The 27,409-nt window shown below is 40.8% G+C and overlaps 1 protein-coding gene across 2 annotated transcripts in view; it reads left to right on the top strand.

Annotated features, from left to right (window-relative positions):
• Positions 1 to 27,409, top strand: part of LOC115407568 (voltage-dependent calcium channel subunit alpha-2/delta-3-like) — a 107,185-nt gene that overhangs the window by 39,122 nt on the left and 40,654 nt on the right. For both annotated transcript variants that reach the window (XM_030117960.1, XM_030117959.1), the window contains exons 5-11: positions 6,591 to 6,753; positions 13,330 to 13,461; positions 14,624 to 14,835; positions 15,949 to 16,023; positions 19,094 to 19,183; positions 19,812 to 19,925; positions 25,879 to 25,957. In XM_030117960.1, the coding sequence (XP_029973820.1) occupies positions 6,591 to 6,753; positions 13,330 to 13,461; positions 14,624 to 14,835; positions 15,949 to 16,023; positions 19,094 to 19,183; positions 19,812 to 19,925; positions 25,879 to 25,957 (865 nt within the window). The remainder of the gene's footprint in view (positions 1 to 6,590; positions 6,754 to 13,329; positions 13,462 to 14,623; positions 14,836 to 15,948; positions 16,024 to 19,093; positions 19,184 to 19,811; positions 19,926 to 25,878; positions 25,958 to 27,409) is intronic.

Below are 27,409 nucleotides of genomic sequence, written 5' to 3' on the forward strand. Positions count from 1 at the left end.
TTTATCCGCTGATTACCTCTATCCCTTCCCCCTAGTTGTTTTCTAGTCACAGTTCCACTCTCTGGAAGTGGTGTCTTCCCCTTTCCCAGCGTGGAGAAAGCGAGGAGGGAGGAGGGTGAGGGAAAGAGTTGAGTCTAAGTGGAGATTAGAGTTAAAAGTGAACACCAGAGGGTGGAGCGTCACGGTCAGCCCTCTCCCACATCACATGTGGCGTCTGCAGTGTCTCGTACTCCCTCTGTACCCCTGAAGGCCGTTGATCCTGTGTTGTGCTTTCCGCGGCAGGAGCATTTATCAGAATCAACAAGGGCTGCTTCTACTCATATGTGAGGACGCGTATGTGGGTCGTGCACTCATATTTATTGGATGTGCATGGCTGGGTGAGAACAGGATGCTAAGCTGAACAGGTGCTCCTCAATGAGGCGAATGGGACCGTTGCCTTAATGCGGCGTGAGCATTTGGGTCCTTTTTTCCTCCCACACATGTTTTTTTCCTCATTTTCAACGAGCATAGATTTAGAGAAAAGGGTGGAAGTTCTGGAATTTATTGGTGAGACCTCAGCTGGTGATTGCATCATAGTTTTTTAAGTTAATTCTGCTCAGTTTACTGTCTACACTAACTGTGCCCTGTTGTAATGAAATGCCTTATAACCATGGCTGTACTCACAAACTGTATCTGACTGCTACAAATAAACCAGTGAAATCTCCCTTATACCAAAGGTTTGTAACCTTTCTGACCAAAAGAGCCTTTCTTGTCACTTCCCAAACAATAAATTCATCTAGAAGAACAAACCATTAAAGTGAAACAAGCGCCTTAAGTTTTCTACAAGTACCAAAAGTGTACTTGCCTCTCTTCGCTTTCAAGATCATTTTCCCATTAAAGGTTCATGTGAGGATGAAATTTTCCTGGACAGATGGCCTCACATGATCTTCAAGCTATTTGATATTATGCAGCAGAAATTGCAGTGTCGCTGACAGCGAGCTGCCAGTCAAACGCTTCACCAGAGCAGTTTCAACATCTTGCCTCACAGTTGGTCCGAGGTTGTCCTCCTGAAAGCTGTCTGTGCTCGGAGCCAAGCGAGTCACCGATACTGTGCTCAAGCAACTCTGCATCTCATTAATCTTCCCTTCACTTCAGAAGGTAATTTTTGCTTTTAGCCTCAGTTTTATGGAGGCTTCTCTGGACAAATTAAAACTTTCAATCAACTAAAACAGATTTATTCATTCACCTGTTCACTCAGTTCTATCTACTAAGTGTTACTGTGTTATCATATCACTCAACACAGTGTTAAGCTTTCGGTGTGAAACTACAGTGAGTTTTTGGGTTGTAGTTCGTTAGTGTTACCTGGAAAACACTCAGCCTTTTACCTTCAGCCAATCATCTGTCGTCCTCCCCATCGCTGTCTGTCCCGCGCTGAGTGAGTGGGTGTCGATGGTACGATGTGCGATCTCTCCGCGTAATGCACTACGGCGTTAAAGATCAGCTTGTTCACACCATGATCAGGGACTGCATTAGTGGCTCTGGGCACTCCTTCACTGTAACACTGGAAAGGCATAATTGAGTTACTCAACACATACATACACCCACATACGCACACACACACACACACACACACACATGCACGTTTACATGGCCTTACATGCTCCGAAGCCTACACTATTATAGATACACTTACGAGCACACCGCCGTTTGCCCTCTGTTTCCATCCGCACACCCACGTTCACTCCCACACCGTTGAGACTGAAAAGCTGTGTGATTTTAATCAAAATTAAAGGACACATGTTGTGAATGTAAATGAGCCCATTAGCAGACTAATTAACTATACGGTATGCTTTGCTTCCTTCTTGCGTTTTTATTTTCGCTACATCTAACAGCAAAGGTTCCTGTTTGTTTTTCCTCCCACAGTCCAAAAACTAGCATTTGAGTGTGTGTGAATGTGAGTGTGTATGATTATTTGTGTCTCTGTGTTTGTCCTGTGATGGACTGGAGACCTGTTTGGTAAGTTGGCTTTACTCTATAACCCTGAACTGGATTAAACAGAGCCGAGGATGGATGTTCTTTGTTCAGATGTTGCTCCCATTTTCTTTCAACATCCATCAAAACACCAATTTAAAGTCTGTACTCAGACATTCTGGACAATTTTAATTGTTTTTAACCCGGGGCGTAAACAGAGACCAAGACCTGCAAAGAGGCTCTTGTCTGACCTGACAAACCACAAAGCAAATTGTTAAAATTTCAAAGAAAACGCTGAGGTCTGATCTGGGATATTGGTGATCGTGGAAAGAAAGACAGCGACCTCACCGTGAACGAACAAGCTGAGCTGAGCTGTCAGGGCGAGTTTGTGAAAACTTACAGAATACTTCAGTTATTGGAGGCATTTGGGGACATTCAACAGTATTTTGCAATGGAAAGTATAATAAAAAGACGTTTTCATCACATACACTGAGCACCACAGCAAACAAAATCTTAAAAGTTAAAGTACGAAGGTAAATATGGCATCATTTTACCAGTCTGGTGCAGTGAAGATGACATTAGGCTGCTTGTGTTCCTGACACCCCATGTTTTGAACTGTTATTTCCAGTTAATATGGCCATAAAGTTGATAAAACCATGTTGAGTCTGTAATTTTCAAAACTTTTTGTAATGTTACAAAATGCCAAACAAATATAAGATGTAGCCGTCAGATTACACCTCCAGAATTGATGATGCTACTTTGTTTTCATGGGACTTCCTTGAGTTGTCGTCCTTTGAACATGTATTCAGGTGACACTCAAGGATTTGCGCTACACTTCATCCATCCATCTTCAGAACACCGTCTACCCACACTGGCACAGGAAGGACTAAAAAAAAGAGGAAGCCTCATCAGCCATCAGGGTTTTACCTTCTGTAACAGAGTGCCGCCTTCCTCAGAGGTTTAATGGTGTAAATTGGCCAAATAGACCTGTTGTGAATATTAATTAGTCCTGGGATTATTGCATAAAGTTACCCGTGGAGTTATGGAAGTCAAATTGAAGTTTTGAATATGCCATTAGGAAAAAGTGAATCGGTGGTATTTATTTATTTTTTATGATAAAGATAAGCATTACCTCCATATGCCAGATTTTTACAGACTTTTTTCCAAATGATGTTTGGAAAGTAATTCGCCTGAGGTTAAGATTGATAGTTTTTTCATTACAGCAGTTTTACAGACAGAAGATGAAGACGGGCACAGACAGTCAGACTCATCGGAAAACGTGAACCTGTGATAACCTGACATGCAATAATGGCCTCATATAGATAAAGCTGATAGTAGCCAAACCTTACAATGGAGCACTGTGTGCTAAAAGAAAGAGAATCCTCCTGGGAAGTTGAACGTCAGGAGGAGACGTAGCGCAGTGAGGAGCTTGACGAGGATTGCATTCAGCATGTGAACAATGGATGGAGGGAAAGAGGCTAAGCCTGAAACGGAAAGTGATAAATCACAGGAAGAAGAGAGAGAGAAAGAGAGAGAGGGAGAGGGAAAAAAACTGCTAGAAACAGGTACGAAAAGACGATGGCAGAAAGGGAACAGAGTGACGATGCAATGAGGCCACGTCTGCAGCAAGCGGAGTGGACTTTATCTTTGTGAATTAACTTTTTTAAGCCTCCTTGTTTTGGCTTTTACAGTTCATATTAGGCTGAGATACGATCTTGTTTCCCTGCGGGAAAGTGGGACATTATTCATCATTTGCTGTAGAGATTCTTTAACACTGTAGTTTTCTTTTATATCTGTGTGTATTTATGTGCGGATAAACAAGGCAGACAATATCCGACTTGAGACTCGGCTCTGTTCAGCTCCTTTTTGCTCATTACATCATTTACACAGAGGTTATTTATGCGTCTTGAAACTGTGATTTGAAAATAAAAGGTGTTTTTGTTAAATAGACTCAAAAAAATGAGCCAAAGCTTGAAAGAAATACAGAACAAATAATTCAGCAATCAGACAGAGAAAAGCACAAGCAGTAAGGTGCACATATTTCCAGCTGATCATTTCCAAACATGCTTTCTTTGAAGGTGTCACGTGTTTTGGACTTACAGTAGCAGCCATACTGAGCGAGAGCAGAGGAGGTCGTGTAGGTGATAATGAGTTTTAATTATAGCTGCCTCTGTACCGGACACTAATGCCCCTTTTTAAAAGGAAACACAGGTCTAGTTGCAAGAGGTGTACGGATCAGGTGTAGTGGAAACAAGAGCAAATACATGTCAGCGTTTCACTGCTGTGTGAAACCCTGCTTGTTATTAGCAACCGCTTTTGTCTTTCCAGTTAAAGTTGCACAGTTAAGATAAGGATTTTCTCATAAGCTGTTTTGTTTGTATCTTACATATGTGAAAAAAGAGGAAAGCATTTAAAATCCAAGGACACAACACAACAGCTATGCTCTCATATTATTCCTGCAGAGCAGCTGAAAGATTTAACTTCCTGTCTCTTCTGTAGCTTCTGTCGTGCTCTGCATGTCAATTCAAGATCATGTTTTCCCACAGGTCCATCGTATCCTCCAACTTTTTACAGTTTAGAGAATGTTGAACTCTCTAAGTACCGACCTGATCATCTGGGGACAGTTCACCTAGGAGGCAGGTTGACTCCTGATATGAGGATGTTCTATTGAGGTTTTTGCCAATCACAACAGCACTGTGACAATTGATGATGAAGCTGATTATCTTGGATTGTGAAACCAATTATCTTTAAATTGCGTGAAAAATCAGGTTCAGGCATCTTAAAAATTGTTAAAGTACAACAGAATACCAAGTCCTGCCAGCCAGTGAGTTCCTCACTGTGTATGAGCAGCACAGTATATTCAGTTCTGTGCGACATGCTGTGTTTCTCTGTCTTTGCAAGACGACATTAAAAAATAAAAACTCCTTTCTCCTTTAAAGTCCAGATTTGAAACACTCCATAAACTCAGGACAGTAAAACTCAAATAAAAAAAGTCCTTGCCAAGTTCAAGTAATTTGAATTCTGCTCACACTTTTTGCTTGGGAAAAAAAAAAAAAAAAAAAGCTGGTCATTGAAAATGGCTGCCATCCCAAACATCATAAAAGGTCAACGTGGATCAGATTTTCACAAGTGGTGGGTCAAGAACCACGAGTGAGCGGCATGCTAATGTGGCGTTCTGCAGAGGATACATGCTGACTGGAGGAAGCCGTGTCGTGCTCTCACTGGCGTTGTGTAAAACACTGCTGTGTGTCTGCTGGACGGATCAAACTCTTGCTTTCACACAGCTCTTGTACAAAGTATATGTGTGTGTTTGTTTCAAACAGTTTTATCCACGCAGGGCTATACAGAGCCTTCTACAGTTGTCAAAGAAGAGGAAATGTTGAGGCAGAAATATGCAACACTGTGCTCCCTCACCTTGAAATGACAGTGTTCCCCTCGATAAAGGCCTAATAAGTCTAATCAGGCCTGATTAATTACACCGATAGACACTGCATTTGCCAGCCTAATTGATGGCTTTATCTGTTTCTCACTGTGCTGGAGGGATGATGGTGCTTCTCGGGAGAGTCTGGTCAGACTTAACCCAAAAGAAGGAGGGTGCATCTTTAAGTGCAAAGAGCCACTTGTGTTATTTGGTGATGAACCGGCAACGCATCGTGACTTAAAGACGTGTACTCTATATTTTGTACCCCTCGCTGATTCACTCTATTATTGGGCCTGGAGTACTTTCAGTCCCGCCTAACGTATTTCTTCAAAATCACAGAGCAGAAAGTGTCTGTCCCTCTCCTGAATGATAACACATGTACTCAGGCTTTGTGTTAGACTCCAGGGAATGGCAATTCATTCTTTCGCTGGCCCTTTTCAAACTCAATTCTCTTGGTGATTACAAGAGAAATCAATGTGGCCTTAAGCCATATAATCGACACTGCTCTCCTGCACAAGGCGGGGGTCCTATGCTCTTACTATTGTTATCACTAGTGTGTGAAACAGTACATTATATATTTTAATGAAGTGGTTCGGACAGGGTTTTGTTTGTGAGGCCGAGCTAAATGGCACCTGCTGTCTTACACTCCGAAACTTGAGTACTTATAGAATAGCCATGCATCCACAGGGAGAACATGCAAACTCTTTCAGCTGTTTTCATGCTTATGTACTGGATTTACCTGCATAGCTCAGAAACACGTGTATTAAAAATGTTTTTGTCACATTTGTTGTCTTCTGTTCTGCGTCAGCCTCTTGCAGGCATTAGTCCTGTAAAGGTGTCTAAGAGACTTCAGAGCCTCTGGGTCGCAGGGATTCATGTACTCTATATTTATCTGGCTCTATGATTTATTAATAGTCTCCTCAGTATGCGCAGTGCTAAAAATACATCGGCGGCAGAGCGCTTCATGCAGCATCAAGCTAGGAAGGCAGAGAGATTTGTCAACTCAGCAGTTTCACGCTGTAGCAACATGCACATCTGGGATGATCCCAGGACTCAGGTTACTCCAGTACGCAAACTATTCCCTGACTCAGCACTGCAGTGACCGGATCCTCCTGTATGTCGGCAGCATGACTCAGCAGGTCGGATGTTTCGACATGAGAGTGAATTACCTTGGTTTTTCATGGTTTGCTTCTGCATCTCTCTTGGTGTGTTTCTCCAGTATGAATACTTCAACGCGGTGCTGATCAACGAGGTGGATGAGGAGGGGAACAGTGTGGAGCTGGGAGGAGAGTTCATCCTGCAGCCCAACGATCACTTCAACAATCTATCGGTCAACCTGAGTCTCAGCGTGGTCCAGGTGCCCACCAACATGTACAACAAAGGTATGTTGAAGTAGGAAGTTTAAACTTTACACGTGTGCATCAAGCTGAATGTGTGTCGGGAGGAGGATTTGAGTTCATTAACTGTAACTCTTTGGATCGTCCCTGTCACACGCTGACTTAATTAGCAGTTAAATAATTAGACTTCTGCTAATTTCCCGTCCTCTCTGTCCAAACAGTGAAGTCCCAGCCTCGCGCAATGCTCGGTGGACGGAGGGAATGTCATGTTGGCTTAACCCAGCTACCAGAAGCAAGGAAATTATGTGAAGGGAGAGAGAAGAGAAGAGGGGGGAAAGCAAATTAGAAAGAAAGTAGGTTAAGTCAGACTGATGGAAGGTCTGAGCAACAGATTAATTGCGGCTAGGTGGAAAAAAAGAGAACGAGCAAGTGAGAGTGACAGGAGGATAGTGAATTAAATGAAATGAATGAAATGAATGAAAGTGGTGGAAAAGTGAGGTTGGCAGCCTGGCAGACTGATACGGGGAGAGGAAGAGTAATTTTGATTTGATTCACAAGCAAATGAGTAAAGTCACGCACACACGTGCACATGCATGTCCCCGGCTTTAAGGGTTTCAGATCTGCAGGCTTTGTTGGCACATAATGTGGATGTATTGGCAGACACTTCAGGGAGCTCGCAAGTTAAAGTCTTTCTGAAAGGATGCTGAGAGGCTTGTCTTCAGAAGAAGAAGCTGCATGGGAAGGATGGATCATTTTCATTTTTCTGTCAACGTTTAACATGGAGTGAAGCTTTAAGAACATACAAACCATAATCTGGCATCAAACAAAAAAAACATACTGATGTTGGGTTGTAGCTGTTATTGAGTCGAACCTGTTGTGAAAAAAAGGGAATTTTGTCCAATTTGACATAACTAAATATGTTAAAGTTAGGACAGAAAGTTATCTTTTACTGAGAAATAAAAGGAAAGTTATTCATGTCAGTGCATCCAAAAGTATTATATGTAATTAAAAATGATCAATTTTAGCAGCACACCCATGAGTTTCAATGCATATGTCTGTGAGTGTTAAGAAGCAAAGTATTATTTATTTTTCAATTACAATTTAATGTCCAGTCCAGTGGTACGGATTTGTACCACTTTGCTTTTGAAAAGTAATCAAGGTAAAGCGGCTTTATTTGTGAAGCATATTCCAGCAACAGAACAATTCAAAGGGCTTCAAGTTAACAAACTTACAGCTGATGAGAGTGCTGAAAAAGGTAAATGAAGACAGGGTGTAAGACAAGACATGAAAATTGAAAAATCAAAAAGTAAAAAACATTTTGAGAAGAACATTAACATGAAGAATGCTAAAAGTGAGAAAGTAAAGACTTAAAGGTGCATTAAGGAGTTTTACAACCTTAAAAATACTTATTTTCCACCATAAATATGTTACACATTTTTAATGATGTGTACAGTGTGCCCTGACATATTCATTACAAATACCGCTAACAGCGCTAAATTGTCACTTGAAAGTTGCAGTGCCGGTCCGGCACCAGAATTTTTTGGGGGAGAATTTGAAAGGAATGACGTAATGCGCGCTCCGGCTGGCCTGATGGAGTTAAGTTTCGTTTTGTCCGCCATTACTCCGCCAGATGCTTAGTGAGCAACAACTGAGCAGGATCTTCCAGAAAGTAAGAAAAGACTGGCTTCTAGCACGGCCACAGCTCCAGCACAGACTCCACCAGGTAAAAGAAACTTAAATCTTACTCGAGCGCTACTAAAAGAGCGAGGAAGGAGTTCCTCTCTTCCATGCACGCGAGCCACAGGCATGAGTTTTTCACTAAGCTGCATTACGCCCAAGGCCTGCAGGGGGCGCTGTTTTGACATATTACCATTATGCTTATTCACTGTTTTTACTTTTACCGACAAATGTAACATCTTGAAGCCCTCTGAGGCAACTGTTGTTGTGATACTGGGCTATACAAAAATAAATTGATTGATTGATTGATTGATTGTTTTGCACAAAACGTGCAAACTCCTTAATGCACCTTTAAAGGAAAACAGAAACTCTGATTCTCTCCCCTTAGGCTCCAATAAACTCTACTTCAGTTTTTTTCTTTGTTTAATTGAGTAAAATTTTGCCACATCCAGAGGTTCCCCACTTCAGTGGAATGTATTTCTTTGATTTCATGTAAAGCACTTGTGAATTGCCTTTTCTCTTGTCTTGCCTTGCCTTCAATACCCTCATTCAGTTCTTGTATATAGACATTTTCATCATGTATTCTACTGCACAACAATAACAACAAAATTTTTTTAATTTACATTCAGATGTTTTTTGCAGTTCTATTTTACCGGTCCAACCCCCACAAGATGAAACTGATCTTTATAAGATCCTCGACTGAACATGTGTTTGACACCCCTGATGTAGAGGGTAAACAGAAGTGGGCCGATGACGGAGCCTTGAGCAACTCCGCATGTAATTTTGTTCATATTACCAGTTGACACATAGAAATCCCTCTTCTTCAGAGGAATACACCTGAACTGTGTCAAAGGCAACATAAGCTTGTGTGTATTGTTATAGATGTTTTTGTGGGGTTACCTCACTGTGTCATCAGTATTTTGAATGAAAGCAGAGTCTCTGTTTTCCTGCATGCAGCAGCCAGTCGCTGTCATCTGCGCTATTTTTATTTATTTATTTATTTATTTATTTTCAATGCTTCTGAAGAGCTGGCTGTAGCATCGGCAGTTCATAAATTGTTTTGGTGTCGGCAGTGATAAATGGGAGTTTTACTCCATGATAGCACAGAGATTCTCGCCCCTGGAGATTAATCGCAGGAGAAATGTGTTGCTATCAAACATTCATCTTCCAGCCTCATATTGCAACAAAACACAGCCCATACAATCATTTTTAAGAGCATACATGACAGCAACATGTAGTATGGATCCACTAACGGCTTGAACCCATTTCTAGCAGGTCGATATTTTCTAATAACTGCACACTGAAGTGTTCATAGCTGTATTATTAGAAGACAGCCTTCTGAAACATGTCTGTCGAAAGATGATTTTACAGAGATTCTCTGTTTAAAAGAATAGTTTTTTATATATATATATATTTAACATTAAACCACTCAAATTCAGTCTATAGTCAACATGTGTGATTTTTCAATAGCATGCAGACTTTGTGGAATCAATTTAGTGTAGTATGTAGTGTTTTGTACAAGAGTAAACTCTCCAAAAAGGTTTTCTTTTATATTAGATAATGGTAAAATTTCAATTAAGAAAACATTTTACATATGTGAAACTACTAGCCCTGTAGCTTCTAGACTGCCAGGATTTATTTTTTATATTATGGCTATCCTATTTATTTTGTAAATAGAAAATGAGTGAGTGCTTCAGCACAATTAGGGCCAATCCCAATTCTACCCCTTACCCCTACCCCTTAGCCCTTAGCCCTACCCCTATCACTCTCCTACCCCTTTTAGAATAGGGCTGAGGGCTAGGGCTATCTTTGCAGCACTATGAATTGGGATACCCCTTGGCCCTTTAAGCCCCGCCGTGCTCCTATCACAACAAAAAATTATGGATATTAGAAATGATAGAAATTACATTACAAATTACTTTTATTTTTTAACAATGGTATTATTATTTACCTTATATTTATTTTTGAGGTTCTCCCACTTTTTTGAAGCTTGCTGGGCTGTAACTTCCCCTTCCAAAGCCATTTTCTTTTATGAATTTCCTAAAGTAATACAGATATATTTATATAAACACGTTTTATTACTGACATATTATAGCTTAGACGAGTAATATAATTTACTCCCAATGTGTTTTGGCGCTGTACTTTGATTTCAAAAACTTTTCTTCCTTTTTAACCTCTAAACCAGGGGTCCTCAAATACAAATACACCACGCGCAGAGCGGCGCGGTGCAGAACGGTGCTTACACGGAACATGGAGTGTATAAAGAAAGATTTTTTTTCTTTTTTTTTTCCCATACATTTGCCCTGGGTCCGCAGCGAGGTGTGCGGTCCGGTCGTGGACCGCGGTCCGCTAATTGAGGAACCCGGCTCTAAACTGAATCAGCAGTCGGGTTTCATCGGGGGTCCCTGTGTCTAACATATTACGTTAAAACATGATAAAAGATGACGTTAATACAGCAATTAGTGCTCTTCAGAAGTTACAAATTTACGATTGGAAACGGTGCTGCGCAGCGCTAAAACGTTAATCCATGACTGGGACACTGCCACGCTAGTTTATCTATAAATTCAGTGAAGTAAATACACTTTTTATAGCTTTTTAAATAGTATACAGAAAGCAATCTTACATTTGTGCGACACCGTGATGGGCGCCATGTTGTTTTTTTCTGGCCAATGTGAAACTCCGCCTACCCCTATAGAGAATAGGGAGCATCGATGCAGACTTCGCTGAAAGGGGTGAAATAGCCCTTCCACTTACCCCTACCCCTATTCAAAAAGGAGAATTGGGATAGCCCTTAAGCCTCATGAACGCGCATATCATAGGGGTAGGGGTAAGGGGTAGGGGTAAGGGGTAGAATTGGGATTGGCCCTTAATCTAATCAAGTCTAGAAAGCATGATTAATTCCGCCCGTTCCACCGCAGTGGTTTTAGAATTTTCCAAATTCTAGTGTGTGTAATGTGAAAAAAAAAATGTTATCCAGGATAGGAGAAAAAAGATATACACATTGTGAACGTTTTTTTTCCTTCATGTCCACGACTTCTTCAGTTAACATAAATAATGACATTGGTCTAATTTAAGCTCATTTCAAGCAATATATTTCTTCTTGCATCCTTGTGACACAAAAGCCCTGAAAATAGCCCAATGAGAGCAGAATCGTTATTTCAGGTGTAAAATGAGGCGAGTGATATTGAAGAACTGCTCTGCTCATGTATGAAATATAGTATGAGTTATTTGGCTTCTTGAAGAGTTAACTATCCAGAAAATATTAAAATACTGAAGGTTTTCTTGATATATGCAGGTATATTTTCCTTCAGAAGCTCCTTTTCGTAAGTTGAATTGGGAGAAAACATTTACCACACATACGTATATCTGTTGCTCTTTAGAACTTCTATGTTTCTGCTCATGCTCATTTTCCTCTAACCTCCTCCTCTTATCAATGGAGGCAACTCGACATGAATAATGCAAGCGTGAATAAGTTGGCTTCCGATACCTCAGATCTCTCCGAAGAGTGCGGTGAATAAGTGACTCGGTCTTTTAATCGGAGTACGCAGACTAGTGTGAATATACAGCATCACGGCGGCGTCTTTGTTCAGACTGACACGGGGAGTGCATTAGTCGAGATGAATTTAAATGACAGCTTAGGGTGAAAGTGGAGCCCATACTGGCTTCCTCATTATGATGACTTCAGATTGTAATAGACAGTCAAACCGCATCAGAAGTGACTGCATTGTTGTGTAAATGGAGCCTGGATCAAATCCAGCCTCCTCTCCACTTCACTCCATAGAGGTGGAGGGGTGTTTACTATCAAGAGAGGGCTTTAGTGTGCGAGCTTCCAGAAGAATAATTCAATCATGGCTTATTGGCATGACTGTTGACAGCAGAACAATGTTGCCAGCTTCGAGATGATGGGAAATGTGTTATCTGCTCTCCCTTCTCTCTGCCCATTAGGTACTTGTCTGTCTGTACGTCTGCCTCTCAGCAATGTTCTCTGTCTCTCTGTCAGCCTGCTTTGTTTCTCCACCCCTCTCCAAAGGGTATTGTCGGTCTGCCTCACTGTGGGATTGTGTCTGTTCATCCTTTTCTGCATCCATCATCCGCATCACTCTGATTCTGGACCAGGAAGGAAGCAGCTGTAATAAGCTTGGCTTTTCTGGTCTCTCACCAGTCCGTGTTGGAGTTCACACTTACTGAGGGGATCTTTTTTATTTCGATACGATTAAATTTTGGCTTGCAATTTTCACGAGAGGCTAACATTTTTGGGAGCTGGAATCTTCCAAAGCTTCAACTATTTTGTATGTCTTTATAAAGAAAACAGCAAAAAGTGTTAAAAAATAGACATTGTCACCTATGCTGTGCATTAATGTTTTATTTTAGTTTGCTTTCAGCTTATAGAAATCCATTTGTGTATGATAGTAAAATCCAAGGATGGAGGAGGTAGACCCTCTCCTCTGGTCTATACATCCCACTTTCTGCCGAACATGTTCCCTGCAGAAGACAGAGAAGCTCAGATGATTTTTAAAATGAAAAATGTCTTTTATGAACTCAAAGGCATCAAGTGTGATGTGTTTATGGTCAGTAGAAGTTATCATAAGTGACTGGTACGTCCATACCATTTATTATTGTCTTGCAGTTTGTTTTGTCTGCATCATAGAGTTGAATTTTAATCAAATTCTCTTTGTAATTTTTTTTTTTGTATTTTTCCTTTGCAGGAGAAGATAGTTCACTATCAATCACACTGCTGCGCCTCTTTAATCTCTGTTTTCTGTACGCTTTTTTGTCACAATAAACAGGCTCTGATAGCGATCTGTGGATGTGCGGTGTGTAATATGATAGTAAAGAAAACTCATTTCAAAACTCAAAAAAAAAAAGAAAATTCATTCCTACCATTGAGACTTTTAAAACAATGTTAACTTCTCTGTATCTTCTGTCTGTTTCTTTTTTTCTCAGACTCTGCAATAGTCAACGGAGTTTTCTGGTCTGAGGCCTTGAACAAAGTCTTTGTGGATAACTTTGAAAAAGACCCATCACTCATATGGCAGTACTTTGGCAGTGCCAAGGGCTTTTTCAGACAGTATCCAGGTGAGCGTGTGTTTGATATATTGCTGTATTCGACAATGATTTCTCATTTTTTTCTCATCATGTCATTATAAGACTTTCTCACAAAACCATTGTTAGTTTTTTTTTCTGTCCTGACAATACAGAATGAACATTGAGCTACTCAGATATTTTTGTTTATGCATCGATGCTGTGCCACATTCACCACAGAGATATTGATAAAGAGTCACACTTATCAATAATCCTGTGTTAACGCAATATATTTTCACTTAATCACAGCTTTCAAATGAATTGCCCATTATTACCTTAGATCAGCACATCTACGTCTTTTCACTGAAATGCTTGATTAAGATAGTAGCAGTTTGTTCTTTCACTGTATTAATAAATGAGACTTCATGTAGCCACCAGCCACTTTATTAACTACAATACTCCAAGATGATATAATCCACAACAAAATTCTGCCTTTCCAAAGGTCATAATGTTTACATTTGAATTAAAGTAATCAGAAAGGCTTTAACTCTATATTTATATTAACAATTTGTTGGTTGAAGTATGCAGTTATTTGTTATGTATACATATTTATAAAAGACGGTCCATATATTAGATTCATTTCTCTGCAAACTACAACCAAGAAACGTAACTGCAGTGAGAGTTAAAGCCTCTCTCAGACTGAACATTATTATCTTTGTAAAAACTGAATTTAGGGCAAAGTCGATGAACTGGATTTGATTATATTATATCTGTGTACCTAACAAAGTGCACAGTGCATGTCTCTCATTATCTTGAGTTAATATGATGGTTTTTTTTTTTGTATATACTGTGAGTGCTTCCAAATGTATGACTTATTTATTTATTTATTTATTTAGAAAAAAAACATATTGAGGTTAATGGTGCTAAAAGCCAAAGTTATAGTATCAACTCTGTTTTGTTGGGAAGATTAATGTAAATTTATGACAGAATGATTAAATATGTGTTACTCGTTCAGGGGACCAGCAGGACTTGGACTCAAAGTTAGGGACTTGGACCTGATTCAGGACTGAAAGCAAAGACTTGGTCCCAACTCCGCAGTGCAGACAGACATAGTTTAATCAGTAAATATCAGTACATATTTTTTCAGCCTCAGCATTATTTTAATCCAGCAATATCACATTTCTCTATCCGTGTGTAATGTTTAATGCTCTCCAAGGAATCAAATGGAAGCCTGATGAACATGGAGTCATAGCTTTTGACTGTCGGAACCGGAAGTGGTACATCCAGGCGGCCACCTCTCCGAAGGACGTGGTGATCCTGGTGGACGTCAGCGGCAGCATGAAGGGCCTGAGGCTGACCATCGCCCGGCAGACCGTCTCCTCCATCCTGGACACTCTCGGCGACGATGACTTTTTCAACATCATTGCTGTAAGTCCGTGCAATGATACACCCAGAAAGAAGGAAAAGAAATAATAAATAAAAGCCTCACCTCTGTGTAGACTCTGTGTAGAAGTAGCACATCCTCCTCGTCTGTCTCAGATCAGAAGGAAAGCTGGAACAAATCAGCTTTTTCTCTCGTCACGCTCACAACCAATTAGCAGTTATCTGAATGAAGATTTGAAATGCAAAAGAGACAGTTGTGATTGGTTCCCCCCCAGGCACATAAACTATTGTTATCGTATTTCAGACTGATGCAACTCTGCAAGAATCTGTGCGTGTGTGCGTGTGTGTGTGTGTTTGTGTGTCTCCGATCATTTATTTGCATGTGTGTGTGTGTGTGTGTGTGTGTGTGTGTGTGTGTGTGTGTGTGTGTGTGTGTGTGTGTGTGTGTGTGTGTGTGTGTGTGTGTGTGTGTGTGTGTGTGTGTGTCCAATGCTGTTCACTATCAAAATACTTCAAATCTTTTTCCACACCAAACCAAGTTTTAAGCGTCATTTAATATCCTTGTCATGTTATTTTGAAACGTGTTCGTTTGAAATATAAATATAAAGGAGGATTTGGCAATCGGACAGAAACATATTGTTTTTCCCAGACACTGTTTAAAAAGATGTGTCACTTTGACTTGTATGTTTTTACTTTCATCTTTTTTATTCATGACATTTATTACTATGGTAGTTTCACCGAACTGCACACTCTTTGTATGGAGAATGTGATTATTTAGTCAAAAGTGTCCACAGTAGTGGAACAAATTATGTACACACTTGACAGAAAGAAAAAAAAAAAAGGATTCAGAGCTACGAGAGTTTGTGTATACGCACAAAGGCATGCACATGTGCACACACAAAGATTAGAGCAAAATTCCTGGCTTTGAAAGAACACACTCCCATTGTCTTTCGTGCACTTTGAAGTCTAATTCATACTGATGCATTAAATGGGAATTGAGCATTATCACAGAATGGCAGCGACTGGGCGCATTGTGTACTCCAGAGTTGAGTTTGTGCAGTGTGTGCTTATGTGTTTTTCATCAAGATGTGTGAAGTTTTAATGTATGCGTGGCCATTAAAGCCATTACTTTAATTATCTCTCTGTATTTCCCTCCAGTACAATGAGGAGCTGCATTATGTGGAGCCGTGCCTGAACGGGACTCTGGTCCAGGCAGATGTCACCAACAAAGACGTGAGTCTGCGTTCCCTGTTGCTTTCTCTTTTACAGTCGACTGGAAAGAGTCATTGATTTGAATTTATGTGGCTCCCGGTCAGGTCAGGACTGCTGATCCACGTCGGCACAATGCGATTTGAGGTTTAGACCTTACAAGTATATACTTGTTTTATCCATATTGGGGTCAGCGGAGGCTGGAACAGATCCGAGCCGGCGGAGGAGAGAAGAAAGGAAACACGCTGGCACCGGTCCATCCCCAGAGCCAACACACACATTCGCATCTGCGGCTTGGAGCCGATAATGAAACGAACGGCGTTTGCATGGTGGGAAGAGGCTGGGATACACATGAACAGAAAGAACATGCAAACTGAAGCTAAACTTTTTTGAATCATGTCACCAGCATCTTTTACATTGAAGATATTTGACAGACGTTTGCATTAAAACTGGCTTCATGTTGAGACTGTAGGAACTTTCTGTAGTAATCGTTTAGTTTTTGTGAAAATACAGACATTTCCATCTCTTTCAGTTTTTTGAAAATTACATTTAAAATTCTAATTGCTAACCTCTATTAGTACAGGCTGAGTGTTTGAGACGCAGGTGCTTACTGGCGCATGCATGGATGACTTCCCATGCGCCTAGCTCGTGCACGTACTGCAGAGCCGTGCCCGTGTGTGGGTTTCCTGTCGGTGTTTCAGTTTGTTTCTGTTTACTTCTCAGTGAGTGTACACTTATGCATATGGATTAACATTGTGCGTTTAATTCCAGATGGTAGTTTAATGTGTTGCGAGTCAGCCAGCTAAGAGGGGAGGCGGTCTGCGCCAGCAGATAAGGCTAATGTCTCTGACTTCAACCGAGGGTAGGAAGTGGCTGTCACACTGGAGACTTAAACCTACTGATCTGTCTTTCCATATTTGTGTTTCTTTCCACCCAAACTTTAACTGGGTGAGGAACACTTGCAGTCAAGTTTCCATTTGACTCTCATTTATTTGGCTGTATAATCGTTTGAGCTAATTATGGGCATTGCATGAAGTAAAATCCTGATTATGCATCACACACACACACACGCGCACACACTTCTCCGCTGGCTCTTAAAGGGAAACGGTTGTGATTTTTAACCGTACCTGAGGAAGTCTTCCATGTGAGGTTCATATTCTGTTTTCTTTGATGGTACAAAATGTTTTGGAATAGAAATGTTTTTTTTCTGAGGGGAGGATTTAATCATCTACAGGTGCTGGTTTCAGAAAATGAGTTTGAATTCAGCGGATTCCCAACTGTATGTTATTTTTGCTTATTGAACACAACATAATGATGGTTAAACAATTTGCTGCAGTACCCAAGTTAATTTATTTTTCCTTCAGCCTTTTCACTTCACGCCGTATTTGGATTTAGTTTCTTTACTTTACACGGCCTCCAATTTGCATCTGATTCCAAAAATAAACTGAAAAATAACAAAAAGGAAACAGGAGTTTAACTATTCATCCGTTCATTTTTGATACTAATTTTGTCGGTTGCTGGATCCAATCAGGGTTTGGACTGTGGGGGAGTCTAGAGTACACAGAGAACACATTGTGATTTTTTTTTCTTAGTCTCACACTTTTCTGCCTTTTTTTCCAAATTTTATCTGCCTCTATGTTAAGATAAATAACTTGCCATAACAAAAAAAAAAAAAAAAAATCAAACGCTTCAGCGAGCTGCAATTTAAGATATTTTTGTTCAGTATAAGATGCCAGCAGCCATTTTTTTTTTTTTTTTTTTTTTTTCCAGAGACCGCTGTGATGATTTGTGGGCATTAACGATGTCTGAGGCATTGAGTAGTTTGATGTCTGAGGCGTGTTTCAGAGCCTTGTGGTGCAGCACAAAGGGTTAGGCACTTTCAGCTTCGCACACACACACACACACACACACACACACACGCATATGTTAGTTCACTGCTGTGCGATGAATTGAGCGCAGCCTGCTGTGCTGAGAAAAGGCGTTCACATCTTAACTCAGAAGGACTCACAAACTCTCACACCCAATAGGTGCGTCTCTCTGTGCTCCAGGATACGGCTGTTTTTGTCGAAACTGATTAACCTTTTAATCAACAGCAGTGGAAAGGTTGTGTCTTTTTTGCCATACGGAGCTGTTATCAGGGATGCTGGAGGTTATTGTTGAGTTTATTTTTGCGCTTTCTATACACAGCTTGTTGTATGAACACGTTTGCGTGTTTGCTCCCAAGTGGGCAAGCTCTGATATGGCCTTATGCTGCTCGAGACCCCCCACTGTCATCTGAGAGCCTTTCCTCCTCCCATCAGCCAGAGACGGAAAGGGAGGGGACAAGGCGGAGGATGGATAAAGATTGAGGATGATGAAGCAGGGGGAGCCGTTGGTCTACGATGCTTGTAAAGCAAGAAAAACGAAAAGAACAATTAATGCTTCCTCCTTTATAGACGGAAATGTCTTTTTCAGGTTCTTGTAGGGAATTTTCAAAATGCCAGCAACAGGATCTAAATATCTATAAATAGATTAGGTTGGATGATGGACTTTGAGTGTGTGTGCATGTGTGTGTGCGCTCAGGTGGTGGAGAAAAGCATGTGTGTGTTGCCTCAAGGCTGCTCCAAATAATGAGACTGGCTGGAGACTTGTAAGGTTGCTGACAGCATCAAGCGTGTCATTAATTGCCGGAGAGACAATGTAGCCTTTGCGACACACTCGCACCTTTGAATGAACACACATACACACACACACGCAACGGCACTCGCTGACAGCTTAAAGGAGGGGTGCAGGACTGGTCATTATAGTTCTTTCGATCTGAACGTGACATTTCACTTCAGAACTCTGCGTTAGCGAGCGGCAGCGGGCAGAGTTAAAGAGCCCATTAAAGCGCTCGCTCCGTCTCCGTTCACTCATAAATGACGCTAAAGCTAATTTGTTGAAATGCTACTATCTCCGCTATGATCAAGTACATGTTCATCATCATTATCCTGTCTTTGCTTCTGTTTTTTTTTTTTTTTTTTTTCTTTCAGTCTGATCGTCTTGATTGCTTTTGGCTCTCTGTCCGTCCGTCGCCTCGATCATAACGTTATCTCCAAAAAATGTTCCTTCCCAGCATTTCAGGGAGCATCTCGACAAGCTGTTTGCTCAAGGCATTGGTATGTTAGACATCGCCCTGACTGAGGCCTTCAATCTCCTCAGTGACGTAAGTAACACGCTCGCGCATGATTACCCACGCGCGCACACGCACCGAGACACGCTCAACCTCACGTGCACGCTCTCATACGCATCAGTCTGATGCACAAAATTAATTAGGGCTGTAATTAATTTGCAAATAAACAGAATCATGCAAAAAAAAAAACGAGTAAACAAGGCACTTGATGACTCAGGTTCCTGCTTCAACATCTCCTCATTACAAACAAGTAATTAATCAAACACACACACATGCACGCACACACACAGATGTGCTTCTTTTCAAGTGTACATATTTCAAATAAATGCATCTATTCAAGTGTTAGTAGATGCAGTGACATGCTGAATTATGACTTCTCTGAGTAATTCACTGTCGGTAATGTACTCTCATGGTAGATGTTGTCGTACCTTGTGTGTGTGTGTATGTGTGTGTGTGTAGGAGGCACGCTGATGTTATTCTATTATAACACAGCTGGCTTTCCTGCTGCAGTGGGAAGCACGTAAAGATACATTGCAGTCTCCAAACGTCACAGGCAAAAAACAAAAAAAAAAACTGTTCGATTTGGATGTACAGGAGAGATCAGAGTTTTGTTTTTGTCCATATGTGGCGTCTTTATCTCTCAGTCTCTCTCTGCTTCCAGTTCAACGAGACTGGGAGGGGCAGCGAGTGCAGCCAGGCCATTATGCTGGTGACAGATGGGGCTGTGGATACGTATGATACCATCTTTGCCAAATACAACTGGCCGGACAGGAAGGTAATGTATTCATATTATCCTGGAAATATATTTTAGTGCAATCAGTGATCCATTTCCTTTGTGCACAGCTTTATTAACTGCTAAATATGCGTTGCTTGATGACCAGCACACAGCAGTGGGCTTATGTCCTCCATTTCCTATCAATGACTTTTTAAACTTAATGTCGAGACTGTTGATCTCAATGTTATTGAAGGTAGATCTAAGTGCAAAGGAATATAAATAACTGTAATGATAATAATTAAAAAAAAAAACATCAATTCACTTTAAAAAATTAAGGAGTGTGGTGATTAATTAGGTGTTTTTTTCAGTATCAGAGATCAAGTCTTACTGAGAAAGCATGAAACAAATGTGATTCCTTTTGAATTTTAAAAGCCTGAAAGTGAGTGCAATAAATTTGAATAGATTTTCACTAGTGTGACATTCAATTTCGCTTAATTTTAAATGGTAGCTCTGAAATAGAAAAGGACTGCATGAAATTTCAGCGATGCGTAGAATGCGGATATCAAAACAGAATTTCAATTCCTGAAATTCAGCTTTATTGCACCTGGCGTTCAGGACAGTGAGGAAGAGCAATCAAAAGCAGATTTCATTTCACAGACCTTCAATATTTACATATAAAACTATTTCAGCTGGATTTCTCATGTAAACCCAAAAGGTAAGTGTGCAGTAGTCACTTTGCATGCAGATGGAAACTCTCTGCACAACGTTATCTGCTTTAAAACGGCAAGTCAAACATTTTCCATTTCACTATTTCAATCAAGATTTGAAAAAGCCTCAATAGCTCTTTGTTGATTTCCAGAACACTCTAAATGAAGTCCAGCTTCAAGTCATGAAATTAAACTTTGAAAACTAAATTTGGACTCCTTCTCAAAGAGGATTAAATGAAGTTTCGCAGCAAATTATTTAAATTATATTAATTCTGTTTCAGTTTGCTGGAATTTAGTTTAATTAAACTAATTAATTAAATTTTAAAGTGCACCATTTAAATTCGGTGATTTGGAGTTTGAGGTGGCTTCCATCCAGTGCTACTTCCTCCTGAAAATTAAACCGTCCTTAATGCTGCTTTGAATGTTTTCTCGCCAGGTGAAATCGTCTGAGTTGTTAGAGAAAGTTTTTGACGCGCTGGGGGTGTGGAGCGCGGCCGGCATGAAGGCCTCTCAGAGTGCTTTAAGCCCGAGTTCAGTCAGGCCCCGTCCCAAAGGTCAGAGCTGTCTCTCTGCTGTCTCTCAGGGTAATTGTGCTGCTCCTCTGACGGGCCATGAAATGAAACAGAAGGGGAGAAGAGATGGAGTGGGAGAAAAGGGGTTATTGTAAGGTCATTTTTCCTGTTAAAAAAAAAAAAAAAAAAAAAAAAGCTCACAGGATTCGCACGCGGTGGACAGAGGTATCTCATGTGGCTCTGCACAGACGTCAGTACATGCAGGGAATCAGGACTGCTGCCAGCTGTGTGATATTTTTCATATTTGCCAAATACTTTTACCCTCTGCACATTGAGTACATCCAGAAAAGGCTGGATGCATAGTAATCTGACCATTTGGTGAGTGTGTGATAGGTGTAACAAATAAACAAAAAGCATGTGTAGACCCCTTTTAATGACCAACAATGCATTGAAAAAGTATTATAACGTTTGAGAGTTGCATAGTGTGTGTCCCCAATGAGTGAGCATGACTACTGTGCCATCTGCTGAACTTATCTTGGAAATGAAGCCTGCAAAAAAAATATTTCCAAGAATTTAATTTTATTTTATTTGTACTCCTTTATTGGCTGAACTTATTTTATTTTGAAAGGACTTTTAATTTTAATGCTACTTTAACCATGTAATAACTTATCAGGTTATTGACACAATGCCATTACAATAATGAATCACACAGCCTATTTACGCGGCTATTGGCAAGTTTTTACATTCTGGACATAATCAAGAGCCAACATTATTACATTATTTGCCATTATTTAATTTACCCCCCCCCCCCCCCCCCCCCCCCCCCCAAACTTGAATAATAATTTTCTCTTAAAATAGGATAGTTTGGAGTCACTTCATCACTGATTTCCCTCCTGGCAGTGCTAGTGAGACGATATCGTATGTATTTCAAACACTTGATTAACCCAACCTGGTTACACAACAAATGCTAAATACCCTTTAATTGGAACCCACTTTGAACGTCTGCCTCTGTGTTTTACTAAGTGTGCTTTTTAGTCACTGTCGAAGCCACACGTGTACGTAGCGTTTGTGTATTTCTGCCAGGTCTATATTAAGACCCCCCCCCCCCACCAGCCCCTGCCTCAAGGCTGAACAGGGACGAGGCTGCTAGATACTTCCATTTAGAAGAAACCCTGCTGATAATAGAAGTCTTCAGTCTCTGTCACTCTCTCTCTCTCTCTCTCTCTCTCTCTCTCTCTCTCTCTCTCTCTCTCTCTCTCTCTCTCTCTCTCTCTCTCTCCCCTTCCTCCACTGCTGTTTTTTAATGGCTTCCTTCCAACCAGCCTCACAGCTTCACCAGTAAAGGACGTCACACTGGGTGTACAGACAGGCTTAAAAAATGCAAATAAGTTACAAAACATCTGTAACCAGATGGCATCCATTCTAAAATAGTTATAGAAAAAACGATAATAAAGAATCTAGACTGTAAAACTGCACAGATACAATTGAGACGTTTCTTTCTCTGTCAAGTTGTTTCCATAGCCACATTTTGTAACGAAATTGTCTTCATTGTCTTCACTCAATGCTGCATCATATGAAAATTCACTGCAAATACCTTTAAATTCTTGAAAAACATTAATAAATAAAATGCATTTTTCTGTCCTGCAAACAACTGTAATGGAAATAATTGATCGTGGTAAATCAATAACTCTCTGCACCTTTTGAAGAGACTAGCATTGGAACAGGAAAATTGAAAACATATGGCATTGATTAGAGTGATTATAGAATCCCCCCCAATGAAAGCTGACTATAACCAATGTGTAGTGTTGCCAGTTTCCATCAGTCACACACGTGTGTGTAGCTTCCTGCATCTAATCTGTTCTCAGATTGTTTATGTTTGGCATGCATGCTTCCCTCAGGCACCCAAGCCAGGTTTTTCCCTGTGTATAAATTAGATGTTGCATGATGCACTGATGGAAAGTCTTCTGTCGCTCTTTCCTCTCTGGAAGAGATGACTTGTATGACTACACACAAATGAATTAAAGCATATTTGTTGGCCCTAAGCCTGTATGGACCAATTGGATTCAGTTAGATATTGCATTTATTTTAACATTATGGTCCTCGGTATTGTTGTATTTGCAGTTGTTTTGTTTTTGATTTGCAGTGATTTGATTGTTTTCGAATTTGAAAATGAATGAGTGGATGAAAAATAGCTGTGCAGACCCTTTTGATGTCTCTCTGCTTCCAACTTTGGACAATCGTGCAGAGAAAGCAGTTTAACCTTGACAGCTTTTGACCATTAGAAGGTACCTGTTCTGCACGTCTCTCACCATCAGGAGACTGACTAACATACAACATTGTTCTCGCCTGCATTGTTTTTGTGCCCCAGTCATGAGGCGGCCGCCAGCATTGTTGCTCCTGCAGAAAAGGGATTCCAATTACTTCCTAAATCAAGGCTTTCCTAACCTTATTTCTTCAGTGCAAATCTTATTTTGCACTTTTCGGCCTGCTTGGTTGATCGAGTGCTGCATGGCGACGGCAGAGAAAGTCACTCCACAAGTTTTCTAAAGAATGGATGTAAGTGGGCCGCTGTAAGAAAATTACAAATGAAAGCCAGGAATTCACCTCCAGGCCCAAAAACTCTGTTTACAAATTCATAAGTGTTCCACCAAAGCTGCGTTTGAACAGCCTTTTGCCCTTGTGCAAGCTCACATACACACACACACACACACACACACACACACACACACACACACACACACACACACACACACACACACACACACACACACACACATATACCTCAAACTGCTTCTGTGAAATCTTGCTCGAAAATACTACTTTGATTTTGAGATAAAGCCTGGTGTTAAAAAATAAAGCGATTAGAAGTTGACAGCTCATGAAAACATTTCCAGGACTCATCAGAGTTCAGCCTGTAATCATTTAGAAGTGCTGGGTCACCAGCTTTTAGTGATGGTGGAACAAAAGCAGACTTTGAGATAAGAAATTTCATTAAAGGAGCCAAGAGATGGATTAACAAGATGTGTTTGTGAAGGTGAAATAAATGCAGGGGCTAACTTAACAGTGGCACAAGGTTATCTGCGTCCACTGATTTCCTAAGGCCTGAGGACTTGTGTGTAACTCTGTCAGAAATTCAAATCAAAAAGGTTTGTTATCAAAAGAATGTTGGCGTCGAATTGAAACAATTTTTCATGGTCGTTCTGCTCATGAAATATATTTGATAAATAAGACATAACTAAGCAGTGATGAAAGCTTTGAAATTACATGAAACAGTCTTTATTCAAAAACTCACACTCAGCATAATGATCTTCAGGCTAAACTGATGCGTTCTGGATCAGATGGATTTCGGTATCTGGTTTTATCTCACACTTACATGAAGCCAGACACAACAATGAGTTTGCTGTTCTTGCATATGTCGCCACTAAAAAGTACTCAGAGGCTTTGAAGTTGTACGCGTCGCTTCACCTGAATAAATCATGGAGTTAAGAGCTTTACACTCAGCAAGAGGTGCGTTCTTAAACAGATGTCACAGATTGAAACGTCAGCATGAGCGCATTACATCTGAGATACACATGTATGTGGACACTTACATGGCTCACTTTGTATTGCATATGCATATTTTCATTCCTGTTCATACAAAGTCAGTTCACTCAAGCATACTAAAGATTGCATGTTGTGGCTGGAGCCCTAGTTCCTGGCTCAGCTGTACTTAACTCACCAGTGGCCCTCTTCTATATTTAATGAGCAACCTGCTGTAGTTTAGCTTTCAATAAAGAAAAACACATAAGCACAAGCATACAATCCCTCGGTGAAGCTTCTTTCCTGCAGTCGTACGTTGAGCTGCTACGATCCCATCAGTTTAGTCGTGTTTTCCTGTCGTTCTGGCATTGTCGTACAAATGTCTGGGTTCGCATGAATGGTAGATGATTATGGTCTAGATAACACAGTGTGCACAAAATGACAGCCCGGCAATTTTATATCGTTCAAAGGAAGCGTATTACACTTGACAATTGACCAACAATATTCAGAGTTAACGTGAAAGCCTACAATTAGCTGTAGAGTTACTGAATGATACGCGATGAAGTACGAGTAATTGAAGGCATGAATTAAAAAAAAAAAAAATGGCCGAAATGATGATCGCTGATGGTATTGAGCTCATCAGAACTCTTATATGTGCATACACACACACACACACACACACATGCTGTCAGGGTGGAAAACACAGGCATGGCGGCTACGGCAGCTGTGCCCCCAAAGGCTTACATCTGCTCCAATCTGGCCACGATGCTTCTCACCAACACACACACACGTATACACAGATGCACACACACATATACACACCTGCCAGCTACACCTGCTGCTCTCGCCAACCAAACACTGCTGGGCAAAAATTGGTTTGGCAGGGGAGAGATTAGAAGATTGCCTGGATTGAGCATATGAAGCTGGCTTTTTTCAAATCAACTATTTTTTTTTTTTTTCCCCCTCCTGGTTTCTCACTCGTGTGATCGAAGCTTGTCTGATGAACTCGTGTTAATTTTGTGTCTGCCTTCCTCCAGTTTACTCAACTGATAAAACCTAAGAGATTAAAACTTTAAATAAAATCTCAAGGAAGCATTTAAGACTCCCGTCATTCAATAACCGACTCTATTAAACCAATAGCAATGATGTGCTAATCACTAGCAGATACATAATGAGCTTTTTAGCTTTGACTTGCTTATCTTGCTGGTGTTCCGCTGGCCTCTATCAAAATGTGATTAATATGAATGACAGAAGCTATCTATTTGCTTTCCACAGGTCCGCATTTTCCCCTACCTGATTGGTCGAGAGTCCGCCTTCGCAGATAATCTGAAATGGATGGCTTGTGCTAACAAAGGTACGCTCTTATTATACACTCATAGACGGCAGCGCTATTTCTCCTCCACATTATCTGTTTTTGCAGAGGGGAGCTGCAGCTCTCTGCTGTCAGCCAGGTGAAAATTAATACGTTTGTAGCCGTGGATTTGTTTGGGTTTTTTTTTTTTTTTGGCAAGTGTGTCTCGGTGTGCGTGTGCGTGCGGGAGCGTCAACGTGTTAGTCAGTGGGCATCAGCATTAGCAGGACTCTGTGACAGCAGGCAGCTGCTTCCTGTTGCACGGAGCAGATATGTCACGTTACTTCATCTTCCTCTAAGCTTGAAGTCCAAATACGCCGCCGAATGCCAGGATGCACCAGTTTTCTACCCACTTTGAGTTGTGGCCACGCTTGTCTCGGTGTGTGGAGCTCTTTTCCTTCGGGTTCTATATTTAGCTGGGAGGTGGGTGACAGAGACAGTCTGGCTCCATTTCCTCAGGCTGCAGTAGATAAGACGGGCAAGCCACAGGTCACACTAACTGTGTGTGTGTCTGTGTGTGTGTGTCTGTTAATAAAAAACAAGGACATCTACAGTGTTGCTTCAAAGTGATATCACAGATTCCTATCCAGTCAGTTTGAGGGTGTTAGTGGCGGTGATGACGTGTCTGTGTGTGTGTCTGTGTGTGCGGTGCTTCATAAGTGTGCATGTACGTATGCCGGATGATGAATCAGACTTGTGACAGCTACATCCTCTCCTGTCTGCAGCATTCTTGCAGAACAGCCGTCTCTTTGCTTGCTAGGTGCAGCTTCTCTCCTCCAAAGAGCAGCGGTCTCTTTTTATGACTTTTGACTCTAAATGCTTTTGAAACCAAAGACAAGTGTGTCAGGATTGTTGAATCTGTTTTGGAAACTTCCTGTTGTCTCCGATTGCATTAAAGTCTGGACTTTCATGAGCCAGTCAACATGAAGTGGGTGCCGTATCTCTGCCCATGTTGTGTGTCGACTTCCAGAAGCTAAATTTGGACTCCTCACAGGAGGTGGCACCGAGGGTTGTGAGTGCTCACAGGATGCTTTGTTGATTGGCGAAGCAAATGTGTTTTCTCAGCAATAAATACAGAAACATGGACGTAACTCTCCTCTATTTGTACATCAACATAGATATTTTCTTTTTTTATATATATTTTTCAAGCTATAGTCCGATTTCACCTGTGTGGTACAAAACTCAGTGAAATGTCCCAAAAAACTTCTCCTAGCTGTTACATTATGCATGTTTTCACAAATTCAGCCTAACAACTTGGCTTTAAGGCTAATGCTAGATTGCATTTTGCAATGAGGTAGCTGTCTTTATCTCAACTTTTAAGAAATCTGCTCAACTAAATCAGTAATTTCTTGAAATGTCTACAATTAGCTTTTTTGGTGGGCCGGATTGGGCCTTATGATTGACACCCATCTGATAGGGAAGTCATTTTAAACTGCTACATTTTTTAGTATAAAG

This window comes from Salarias fasciatus, chromosome 20 (genome assembly GCF_902148845.1).
Source record: "Salarias fasciatus chromosome 20, fSalaFa1.1, whole genome shotgun sequence".
Classification (NCBI taxonomy): Eukaryota; Metazoa; Chordata; class Actinopteri; order Blenniiformes; family Blenniidae; genus Salarias; species Salarias fasciatus.